The sequence below is a fragment of the Eumetopias jubatus genome, unplaced genomic scaffold, assembly GCF_037043125.1.
Source record: "Eumetopias jubatus isolate StellerSeaLion01/CBP00866 unplaced genomic scaffold, mEumJub1_p1.0 scaffold_2, whole genome shotgun sequence".
NCBI classification, from domain to species: Eukaryota; Metazoa; Chordata; class Mammalia; order Carnivora; family Otariidae; genus Eumetopias; species Eumetopias jubatus.
In genome coordinates this window covers 118,892,145-118,904,758 of record NW_028274808.1, presented here as the reverse complement: position 1 = coordinate 118,904,758, position 12,614 = coordinate 118,892,145, and the positions used below count along the sequence as shown (strand labels likewise).

Here is a 12,614-nt window from a genome sequence, read left to right as displayed (position 1 = left end):
AAAGGAGGCACAGAGCGGGGCACAGAGAGGGGCACAGAGAGGGGCACAGAGGGGGGCACAGAGAAGGGCACGGGGTAAGACTGGGGGTGGCAGCAGCCACACAGCAGACATTTATTGAGCACTTAGTGCATACCAGGCACATGACGGAAAGGCAAGATACAATAACTCATTTAATCTCCACAACAATCCCATCAAGCAGGTAAAATTACCCCCATTAGACAAGAGAGAACCCTGGCGTTTAGAGAGATTGAGTCAGAAATACGTTGACATTCCAGTGACAGGACAGACTGAGGTTGTGCAGAGAGTGTGTAAAATCACAGGGAGGAGGACTTGAGACAGAACCCTGAGGAACATCAGTAGGTAAAGAATGAGCAGGACACTGAAATTGAAAAGAAGCAGAGAGGTAAGAAAATCAAGGCACACACAGTTGCTGGCAAGGAAAGGGTGTGTTTCCAGTAGGATGTGCTCCACACCACCAATACTAATAGAGAGAGGTAAGGCCTCAGAAGCGTCCATTGTGTTTAGCAGTAAAAAGGTTCTGGGTAAGGTCCTGTGGGATAATTTCATGAAAGCATGGTCAGAGCCAGACCAAGCCAGAACCACAATGTGCTGTGGAGGGATGGAAAGGTGCGGAAATGGAATGGAAATTCATATTATTTCCACTGTCCAGTTATATACAGAAAGTGGGGCACAAAGACCATAGCATCTTCGGGGGATTCACAGCACAGGGGCCCCACTAACACAGCCTCTGCCCCAAACCATGAGAAGAAATGGGCATTCGAACTGGGAATGTCTGTTCTCCCAGACCAATTTGGACACTTGGTGACTTCTTGCCAAATGACTTATTTGTGTCTCACTTTCCGGGGAAACTGATATGTCTTCATTCTCTCATGGTACTGTTTTGAGTATCAAATGCCAGTAATCAGGAAATAACATTGTAAGGTTGAAAAATGGCTGTGAAGGAACTGACATCAGGTTTTAGAGCTAACTCTGACTCCTGCAGAGACAACTTCAGCAGGGGAAAAAAATAATACCTTTTTTCTCGTTTTACTGAAACAAGAGTAATAACAGCAGAGAATACCTTCCTACTTCAAATGATTATACAGGTCCAAGTAGCTACAAGAAGCTCCCATCCGTTCTATGGTGACATCCAGGCACATGGATGACAGTAGGGGACACTTGGATTTTGTTAAATCAACCAGCCCCTCCTTGGGATGATATTCTTCAGCCTGAGGAACAAAAGTGGAAAGAGCACAGGTTCTGAAGTCCAGTCACCCAGGAATGGAATGCTCACTCTGCCACTTTGGAGCTATGACTCTGAGTGAAGTATTTAACCTAGCTAAGACTGGCCTTCCGGTGAGATTAGGAGGGATCATGGGATGGTGTATAAGGAAGCACTGAGCACAGTGCCTGGAACACGATAAGTACTCCGTAAATATTGGCCCCATTCCCCTTAAGACAGAACCCACTTCCTTTCCTAAGGTGAAGGTCCAACTCAGAATATTTCCTTAACTGAAAAAAAAGGAGGAGGGCGCCTGGGTGGCTCAGTCGGTTAAGCGCCCGATTCTCACCAGCTCAGGTCATGATCTCAGGGTCGTGAGGTAGAGACCAACTTAAGATTCTCTCTCTCCCTCTCCCTCTGCCCCTCCCCCTCCTCGTCCCTCTCTCTAAAAAAAAAAAATAATAATTAAAAAAATAATATTTCCTTAACTGGCATTCATCCCAAGATTAGGAATAGAGCCAATGTCCAACTTTTCTTATCAAGGTGTGTAGGTGAAGTAAGCAAAGAATATCCCTAAATTCTGAGATCCCTGATCCTAAAGAGAACCGTAGAGCATCAAGACTTGATATACAAACTCAATCAGCTAGTATCATCAATAGCATGCATTCCTTAATAAAAGAGACTGTGTTTTCTTGCACACATGCTCAATATGTATAGAAAGCAGGATCGATCTGTGACCCAACTCAGAACTGGCCTACTGATTTTACCATTCCCTTTCATCTGAAGTCTGGGCTACCTTTCAGCTCTCACTTATTCCAGTGAGACCAAAGCAGCCCCTGTTCTCTTACCTGCTTTCAACTAATAAGGCCAGCTAGAGGTGAAGGGCCCTGGATTCTGTCAGCTTACAAAACCCATACAGAGATCCTGAAGTAAATCTAAACTTCAAACCACAATTGCATGAATTTCTAGAAACAGAACATCGACTCCCAACCATTCACATTTCAGGAGTGATGTAAATTTTGGACAAGGGTAATAAAATATAGCCAACTCCTAAATGTAGCCTCAGAAGTAATCTGGAGGAGAGGCAATGTCCATAATTTCAATGCATGCTGAAATACTCCATATTATCTCATTAGCCTATACACCTAAGGTTTACATTTTTAGGAATTTATCGGGAGTGTTTGATTAAAGGGAAGCCGAGGCAAAAGGTAAGACTCTAAGAGGTGAGAGTTGTCATGGAAACTAACACTGAAACCAAAGTCAATGGACTGATGTATTCCCCACTGAACTTTTCATTTCATTAATCCTTGCTGTGCTTTTTTAGCAGTGATTTCCTCTGTAAGTTGACTGACCCTGGGGTACTCAGGCCTCCAGTGAAAGAGAATTTTGTTAAGAACAGTATAGCTATACCAAGTAACACAGTATTATAATAACTGTGCATTGAGCATATATTTGAGCCAGGCAATATGTGTTTTACATATATTCTCTTACTTGTTATTTATTATTTGAAGTAATATAGGCAATGAAGAAAAATCTTATCTGAGTTACTACATGTAATGCAGTAAATATATAAGTGCCTGAAATATAGGGGTTGCTCAGGAAATGTTATTATTGTTCTTATTTTTTAGTTCAAACAACCATCCTATGAGTAAGGTTCATTTTTTTCAGTTCACAGATGTAAAAACTAAGGATTAAGGAAGTTAAGTGGCTTGCCTGTGATTCCCCAGCTAATAAGTGACAGAATTAGAATTTCAGCCCAGGTCTGTTTGATTCCAGAGGCCAAATTGTTAACCATTATGTTGTATTCTCTACTATAGTTAGAGATCTAAGGAGCTCACCAAATAAATCGATGACAACTCTGGATTATTTTTGAGCTAGGTTCATGGAACTAAAGCCTTAAAGGCCTTATCAATGCACACCTGTTTTTGTTCTCTAGCCATTCAGTTGGTTATAAAACAGTCAAGGTATTAAATATTTGGACTTGGAAAGCATAATACTACTTTTCAGGTTAACACCTTTGATCTAGATTCACAGATTTTTGTTTTTGTTCTCCTTAAACTCCAGGCCAAGTAAAACAACAGAGGATCTTTGGAAGGAGACAGAAACCACCTGAAACAAGGCTCCATTCTGGAGATTTGCTATGCTCCCAAATCCCATCATAACAAAGGTAACTCAATGATAGTTTCATTTCTTTATAAAATAAATCTCAAGACCTGGTGAACCCATTTGGCTCCTGAAATAGACAACTGGGAATAGTTTGAGAATAAATTAATTAGTTTCAATTACAAGCAGGAACCTACTATTATCTGGAGTTGGGGATGGGAAAACTCTCTGAAAACTACAGTTTCTTAGGTGGTCTAGAGTTCAGTAACATTCTTTTCTTTTTTTTTTTTTAATAAATTGCATGGTAAATGATCCTAATATTAACTGTTTACACCTAGCAATATGGACAATCCCTTGAGGAAATGCCACTCTGAATATAAGTAACTTGCAGACTCTTATTACCAACCACATTAAGCTGCCTTCATAAAGGGGTTGCTTTTCTTTTCCCTGAGGAATATTAATCCCTCTCAACTTCAGGCCTCATTTTCCATTCTTATTTATAGTCCTATTTTTCTCCCCCAACCCCTATTACCACCAAAAGAAATGGATAACTTAGAGGATTCAAATGTACATTAAATTTAAAGGAAAAAGAAAAAACCTTAAACTACAGTCATAGTTGAAAAGCAATGGGTTTTTATGATGGGTAATGAAGTCCCCACCTCTCAGCATCTCCCAGGATGGGTCTCATCGGGAAACAGGAATATTGCATGACTCCTGGAAAGCATAAAACCTGCAAGTCTCCCACCCAGCTACTCTACTCTGAACATCCCTTGTGAGGAATAAAGACCTATCCCCGTTAAGGAAGAACGTTTTTACCTCTGCCCTCTCCTGTTCATGTGTGTCAGAGTTCAAGCTCCCTCACAGCATAGACCTGCCCCTGGTCAGAGCTAGGAATTCCACTCACCGACTCTTTCCTCATTGCTTCCTTCATGCTATCACTAGTGTTCATATGTCGGTGAGTCACGGCCAGCCTAATGCTATCTCTCACCATATTTGCCCCAGGGATTACTTAACTACACAGTTTTGCCTTGCACGCCTTTCACAAGTCTCCATCTTATTTCTTATTTCGATTCGAAGCTCTCTGAGGAAAAGGACCCGTTATCACCACTGTGGTTTCTATAGTCTTGGCACAGGTCCCTTCCTGTGACCAAGCAATGGATAAGCTGATTGTGATCAGTGATGAGTAACTTCTATTCATAGTTCAAAATCTGAAGGAATAGTTGCCCAAGCTAGAGAGAGTATGATTTTCAAGACTATAATTTAAAACATCCACTACAGCATTGTGTTTAGGATTGCCTGAGGTCCTACCACTTACTGTGTTATACTGGTTAAGTTACTTAACCTTTCTGTACCGCATTTTTCTCATGTGTAAAATGAAGATAATAATGGTGCCATTATCATAGGACTGTTGTGAGGATGAAATGTGATAATACAAATAAATCAGTTAGAAGATATGGCACATAGAAAAAGACCAATAAATTCTGAGATATAATTATTTATGATATGTACAAAAGGGTGCATGAGACTCTTCGGGTAGTAGATATAGAAAGAATAAAGAGCATTTTCCCATACGGATCCCAATCATACCTGGCATGGAGGCAAACTAAGCTCTGACATCATAGTCAAATGAATTATGAGCGTCCTTCATTTTCCCAAAACCTCTTGGAAACAATGATCTAACTGTACACCGTCAACTAAAATGAGAATGATATAATAGATGAGAATAGATACATTGTCTTGAAGGAAAAGCAACCAGAGACCTAAATGCAGCCTCGCCCTCTGTCCTGCCCTTCTGTCTCTCCCTTCATTTCTCACCTGAACAAGCAGGCTGGAAGGCATTCCTAGAAGATTTACCCCCACCATTTCTCAGAACATAAAGGTCAAAAGAAAAAAAAAAAAAAAGAAGAACAGATGTTCTTTCTCTCCTCCGTCCACGTCAGGGGTTCCCACAGCCTCCCTCATCTAACCCACCATTATCCCCACCCCAGGAAAAAGCACAATAGAGAACAACAAACTATGCACACAACACATATGTAATGAACACACGCGCACACACACACCCTTTCTGTTGGCTACACACTGCTAACCTGGCCATCCAGTGAAGTAAAAAGCCAAGAGTTACCTCACTGCCTCTCCCTCTGGCATCATTAAGCTGGAAGCAATGAAGGAAAAGATTTAACAAGAGTCAAATGACACTATAGGCAAAAGACTGAAGTAGAAGATATTTATTGGGGGAGGGGAGCTTTTTTGCCTGCTCTTCTACAAGAAGCAGAGCCTTTATGCTACCTCCTGTCTCCAGGCTCAAGCAATCATTACATCGGCAAACCACTGCAGTCTCCTTCGTTCTGTCTAGACCCAACCCAACACATTCCACACTCTCATGCAGATGAATTTTCTGAAAACACAAGGCTGATCCCTATTCCACTTTCATTTGCAACTCTTTAATGAGACATATCATGCTATTGTGCATTATTATAGTTAGGTGTGCCTATGTCATACCTCCCTCAATAAACTGTAATGCCATAGGAGAACCCAAACTATATTACTTGTATTAAACAATCTTCACTCATTCATTCAAAACATGCATAAAATGTGTGTTATGTACCAGGCACTATACTAGCCCCTAGAGATGAGTCAGGTCATTCCCTTCAATGTGTTTAAAATCATATGTGTATATGTCGGTCGTGGGGGCTGGGTGGGGAGAGCCATATAAAAAGAAAATTATAATGCATGAAATTATTCACATTGTATAATATTATGATATAATTGTGATATATAATATATTACTATCTCATAGGCACCAGGTAACATAAGATCACATAGAAGGGGCTCCTACTAGGGGCGCCTGGGTGGCTCAGTCATTAAACAACTGCCTTTGGCTCAGGTCATGATCCCAGGGTCCTGGGATCGAGCCCCGCATCGAGCTCCCTGCTCAGAGGGAGGCCTGCTTCTCCCTCTTCCACTCCTCCCGCCTGTGTTCCCTCTCTGGCTGTGTCTCTCTCTGTCAAATAAATAATTAAATCTTTAAAAAAAAAGGGGGGGCTCCTACTAAACCCTTGGGCAGATCAAGAAAGGCTTCTCAGAAGAAATAACATCTTAACTGATAGCTGAAGCATCAGCAGATACACAGGGAGAACCAGGAACTATGGGCAGTCCATTAAGACATAGTAGTGGCAAAGAAGAAGGCTTGAGAAATATACAGGAACCAGATCATAAAAGGGCTTAAGCCACATTAAAGAGTTTTAAATTTATCTTGAAGGAGTTGAACTGCTTTAGTAAGAGGAGTGATATGATCAGATTTCTACTTTTAAAATGACCACTTTAATTAGAGTATAGTAACCATTCGAAGTGTTTGTTGAACACATGACTAGTTAAGTGTAAGTAGCATAGTAAAAAAGATTGCAGGAATTCAAAAGAGAGAGAAATCAGTGAATCGGTGCTGGCTGTGATACCCCAAAAAGGTTTTATGAAGCAGTTTAACTCGTCTTTCAAAAATGTACGATTTTGATAGGGTAATTCAAGGAAAAGCACTTTCTAGTTGGAAACAGGAAGGGTACAAGGAAGATAATGAGCTAGGAAGTAGCTGTGCAAAAGTTTCAGGTGAATTCACAGAAGAGCAAATAGTTTAGTTTAGTGAGTGCTAGGTCTGGAGAGATAGGTTGGCATCTCAGGGTCAGCCTTGAGGGATGGGGGGGCCTTGAATGCCGGTCTCAGGATTTAAACTTCACCAGCAAAGAGACTGCCAGCTCCTGGCTGAGTTTTGAAAGGAGAGAGGCATACTCCAAGTGTTGTGTTAGAAAGATTGAATATGAATCGGAAGAGGTTTAAACACCAGGTCCAGGTAACAGGGTGTAGGAATGTAAAAGGAAAAACAAAAGCAGGAGATGAGCTGCAAGATACATATCAAAAAAAAAAAAAAAAAGAGAAGTAAAAGCATAGGGTTGGGTGATGGGTGAAACAAAGGTCACCTCACATGCCAACCTCCTACGTCTCCAGCACCCCTACTAATTTCCCTGGCAGGCTGATTTATCTGAATAGATGCATTTCCTGAAGCTTTGTGTTACCATTTGGATGATGAGAGTCTTCTCTTTTATGAAGCTGTTTAACCAGTGTCTACACCTAAGAACTAGGAGGTAAGGTTTTTTTTTAAAGAAAATGAAGAGAAAAGAATATTTGGAGAACGAGAGAAGACGATCAGAACAAACTGAGGCCATTCTTAAGTCCCCTAAATCAATCACACAAGGTATTCATTCAGTTGGGGCACCACTGTTTACTGCAGGACCCCACTGAGATAGACCAGACTTACACCCAGTCCTGGGACCCCAGGGGTTGAATTAGCTCAAAGAGTTCCCTTCTCTCATTGTTGGGGTCACCTCCTCTACCCGCTCTTTGTAACCTCAGTAACGACAAGAAGCAGAAGGATAAACTCAATTGTTCTGTTGTCTCCTGTTTGAACTCGGGTCACTTTGGTTTCCCAAAGCGACAACTTAATTTAATAGTACTTAGGGATACTGAAAAAAAATATTAGAAACCCCCTTCCAAAATTGTCTAACAAACTTCCAGAGTACAGTAGTCTATTACTTAAGAAAAGCTGACCTAAGAAACATCACAACCCTCATCCAAAGGAACAATGTCATTTATAAATAGATCTCTTAGAAGAGTCAATAAATCCCTGGCTCATCAAAATAAATTCTATTTTCTCAGCCTTTTTCAAAGTCAGAAAGTCAGACTCCTCACAATAGGCCCGTGTATTATTTATTCTACTTTACGGCAGGTGGGGAAACTGAAGTTGCATTCTTTAAGATAGAGATATCAAGGGGCGCCTGGGTGGCTCAGTTGGCTAAGCGTCTGACTCCTGGTTTCGGCTCAGATCCTGATCTCAGGATGGTGAGATCAAGTTCCTAGGCAGGCTCAGCACTCAGCAATGGCTCTGCTTGGGATTCTTTCTCTCCCTCTGTCCCTCCCACTCATGTATGCTGCCCTTGCTCTCTCTCTCTCTCTCAGATAAATAAATAAATCTTTAAAAAAAACAATAGAGATATTAATGGCTATAAATTTTGTTCCAAATTGGATGGTGTCTTGCTATAACAGATATGAATGCCAGCTAATTAGTAGATTCTCTGCAAAGGCATTTCATTTGTCACTGTTTAACTGATGACTGTTGTTTTCTTTAGCACTTTTTAGTTGATGTTTGTTAGGCCTGATTACACGATAAACTTTCCTCAGCTTCCCTTTGTTTCCAAAGTAATTATGGGCTTCTTCCTCTCTCTTTTTGATGCCCACAGATGCCATAATGAAGGCAGTTAAATATGCAAACATGAGAATAAGAAACAAGGTGTCCACATACATATAATTTACTTATTGAGGCATCCGAATTACTCATAAACTAGGGATCATATTGTTAATAAAATGATCCGATTTTCCAAAAAAAAATTGGACATATTTTCCAGTGTCTTCGCCAACAGATGGTTCAGGGGTCTTTTGTCACTTTATAATTCATCTACACCTCTCCAGACATGACAAGATAAGGAGATAATGTAAGTGAAAACAATGTGTGGGCCACAGATATGCAGCTGCAAGCGAAATCCTCACACTTCTTTCCAAGCACATGACCGCCCCTACTCCTACCTAGAACATTTTAGTCAGCTATTTCCCCTAACTGAAGAGACTGCAACTGGACAGAAAGTAGTTAAGAAGGTGTTTGCTTTATTTTCTAAAATAGTATAACTATGGGGGCATTTCAGTTATCCAACATAGAAGTTCTCAGACTTTAAACCAACGGTAATATCATGCCAGAATGGGAACTATACATAATTTACCAAAGAACATATATAAGCAGACCACAAAACACTTCCAGATCAAAGGCAGTTCACTCTCTGAAACCCCCACGGCATCAGAAAGTGCTACTTCTTCCCGAGTATTGTATGTTTTAATTGAGGTAAGATATTTCTAATAAAAAAAAATGCCAACCTATCTGTAATTTTATTAGCAAGGATTTTACCTGATTAAAGTTTCCCTATCTGGCATCTAAGATTAGATACGTTGGGAAATGCTAAATTCCTGAGTGGAGAATACATAGTATGCAGTATTTCCCAAACATCTCAGAACACAAACACTTTTTCTAACACAAACTAACATTGCCCAGAAGTGGCAAACACTATGCAAATACTGCATACTGCTGTTCATCATCAGTTGTCACTGGAACAAGAGCAGAAGGAAAAAAAAAATCAAAGCATTGAGTTAACTGAATTTTTAGAAGTGGGTAGGAGTTCTGGGGAGGATGCTAAAAGCACACTTTGCCTACCTCACAGTTTTAAGAAATAATCACAAAATATTTATTATGGAGGTGACTAGGAATCTATAATGGCATCTTTTTTTTTTGAAACTTATTAACAGGTATGATCTTAAAATTCTCCCAGGTAGCTCATGGCTGTCTTTAAATCCTAGGCATTACCAAATATCTGGCTAATACTGTGTATACATACTGAGAAATATATTTTTATTTTGAATGAAAATTAGAATCAAACACTTGACCTGACAAATGACTAAAAACTAAGACTCTAAACCCAGTTTGGGCATCAGCTGGGTATGTGATCTTGGTCAAGGCCTCCTTGGTTTCCCGATCTCTGTACAATAGACCCTTCAGCTCTGTAAGCCTCATGAAACCCACCTAGGAAAGACACCTACAGCCGTTCTTACCCATCAAGCAACAGTTGATGAGGGTGGCATGTGAGCCACTATCTTTGCTGGGAAGATTTAAGTACACCGTTCCCATCTAAAAAGCATCTCATAAGGTGCTTCCAGCCCTCAACTACTTCATAAACTGTTCTGTAAAATTTTATAACCACAGGCGTCTGCCCTCTCCGCTCATCAGGAGTAAAACTGCAACTTCTGGCTCCCTCAGCAACACCAGCCCTTTATAAAACCCTGGTAAAAGAAAGCCCAGGGTGGTGCGAATCAAGGGCCACGGATCAGTTACCGCCTCACACTTGAAAAATGCCCCGATAGTCTTCCTCCCTCTCTTTTCCCAAACAAATAGCGTTCTTATACAAATGAAAGTCCACGGACCCCGAGAGCCTGGAAGGGCTGCGGGGACCCCGGCCGTACCTGATTGAAGTGCAGCTGCCCGGGCTCGGCGACACCCTCCGCGGGGGCGGCTCCCAGCTGCTCCAGCAGGCGCGCGAGCTGCGCCGCCGACAGGCTCCGATTCGCGCCGAACACGCTCAGCACATCCTCGCTAAAGGCGAGCCCGGGCCCCACCGCCGTGCCTCCGATGCCCGCGGCCGCCAGCAGTAGGAGCCCAGCCACCGCCCGGCCCGGGGCCATCCTGGCCGGGGCTGCCTCTCGAGGGCCTGGAACGGGCTGAAGCGCACCGGGACGCTCTGGGCGCACCGGCGTCGGTGCCCAAGGGCGCGCGGATCAGGCGTCGTCGGCGCGGGTCCGAGTCAGCCGTGACGCGGGCGCCCCTGGTCCTCCGCCGCCTTCGGAAGAGCAGCAGCCCGCGACCTGCGGGGCATTGAAGTGGAGGTGCAGCGGGGGTGGGGAGCGATAAGCAGAGCGGGCCCCCGGCCTCCTGGAGAGCCTAAGATAAAGAGGACAAAAGGGGACAGAGATAAAGGCCAGCGGGCCACCCGCCGGCCAGCCCCGGGAGCACTGCCTTGCCGGAGCCCTCGAACGCCCGGCCGGGCAGGGGGCCAACTGCCCCGGAGCCGGGTTTGCAAATGTCCCAGGATTTGCATAGTGTGGTGACACACGCTGCTCCCGGATATAAAGCCCCAAACCAAATTTCTTTAGGAAGAACTAAAACCACTCTCACTATAGAACCCCACCTCTTCTTCCTGTCTTGCTGCTAAATTCCCTCTGAGCAAACTTAGACGCGGTGAGACAAGGCAGTCCCCGAGGAGCTGCAGGAAATAGCTCTTTCGGAGTCCTGGACTTCGCGTCTAAACGGGACCCTCCCTCTCCCAGATCTCTTTGCTGGGCTTGGCAAACTAACCTGCTAACCTCTCACCTCGCCTGTCTGTCTCTTTCTGCTTCTGCGTCTCTGTGTGTGTCCACGTGAGTCTCAGTCTCTCTCTTTCTCTGTCTCTCTCTGTCTCTCTCTCTCTCTCTCAACACTATCTGGCAAGTCCGCTAGGAAACTCCGAGCTCGGGCCCTACCCCCTTTACAGATAAGAGGCGGGCCCTGTCCCCGCCTCTCTGGCACGTGGTGACACGCACTCCCCCAACCTGAACTCCCGCGCTCGTCCACACCGGGGCGCAGAGCCACCGGCGTTGCGCATTCCTCCCCCCACCCCCGCCCCGCGACCCAGCTCTCCACCCTCACCCCGGGGGGTTACCTGAATGCCACATCTGTGTCGGTGTCCCCAGCCTCCTTTCTGGTCTCGGTGGTCTCTTTGTTACCTTGCTGAAACCAGCTTCCTGGAATAGATTCTGGAGCCCCATGCATTGTCTAAGAGATTAGCAGGAATTGGCTTTTTTGTCGTACTTCGTAAACTCCGAGGAAAAAAAGGAAACCAAATCTGCAGCGTGGTGGCGGGCTGACTGAGCCTGCACTGCCCAAGTCGGCCCTTCCTGACGCCGCACAGGATATCCGCAGATCAGAATAAGTGTTTGTTTGTTCAAATGAGGGTTCAAGAAAAGCTGACTTAGGTGTGAGATCAACAAGCTTGTGCAAAGTGAATGCGGTGTGTGGGGACAAAGGTTGTGTCTAGTGGATATAATTGTCCAGAAATAAAGTAAATCTTGGTTCGCTGCTCCATGGCTAAGTACAATAAGAAGAATTCAAAGTGGTGTTCTTGCCTTTCACTTGGAGAGTGCACAGGCTCCTAAGAAAGCCGAATTTAAGAGACACTAAAGTGCAGAAAAAGGCAAGGAGATGTGGAAGGGGGACTTAAATGTAAATGTGAAAAATAGAGACAGAGAGAGAAAATTCCAGAGGGATAAGGATCTAGGTGGACATAACTGAGGGCTATCATACGGAAAATGTTTAACTGTATTCTAACCAGTAACAGGGCAGAGTCACCAAGAGGAAAGTTTCTGCAGAATATAAAGCACAAGTGGCTTTGGGAGGTAGTGACTTCTCCATGATTGAGAGTGTTTCAAACCCACAGGTAAGTGGTAGAAGGATTCCTGTCTTGGAGGGAGATCAGCAAAATGATCTTGATGGTGTGTCCCTTCCAATGATAAAATCTGTATATTTGTTAGTAATAATTTATGAAATTATAATGGTACAAAAAGGGCAAATATTTCACCCAAGGGCCAGAAGTAAGTTCATGTCACAGTTAAG

General features: G+C 43.4%; 1 protein-coding gene across 1 annotated transcript in view; it reads right to left on the bottom strand.

Moving 5' to 3' along the window:
* Window positions 1-10,651, bottom strand: part of SLC39A8 (solute carrier family 39 member 8) — a 67,670-nt gene extending 57,019 nt beyond the window's left edge. Inside the window, exon 1 of the mRNA XM_028091210.2 lies at window positions 10,433-10,651. Coding sequence (XP_027947011.1) covers window positions 10,433-10,651 — 219 coding nt within the window. The remainder of the gene's footprint in view (window positions 1-10,432) is intronic.
* Window positions 10,652-12,614: the final 1,963 nt, after the last annotated feature.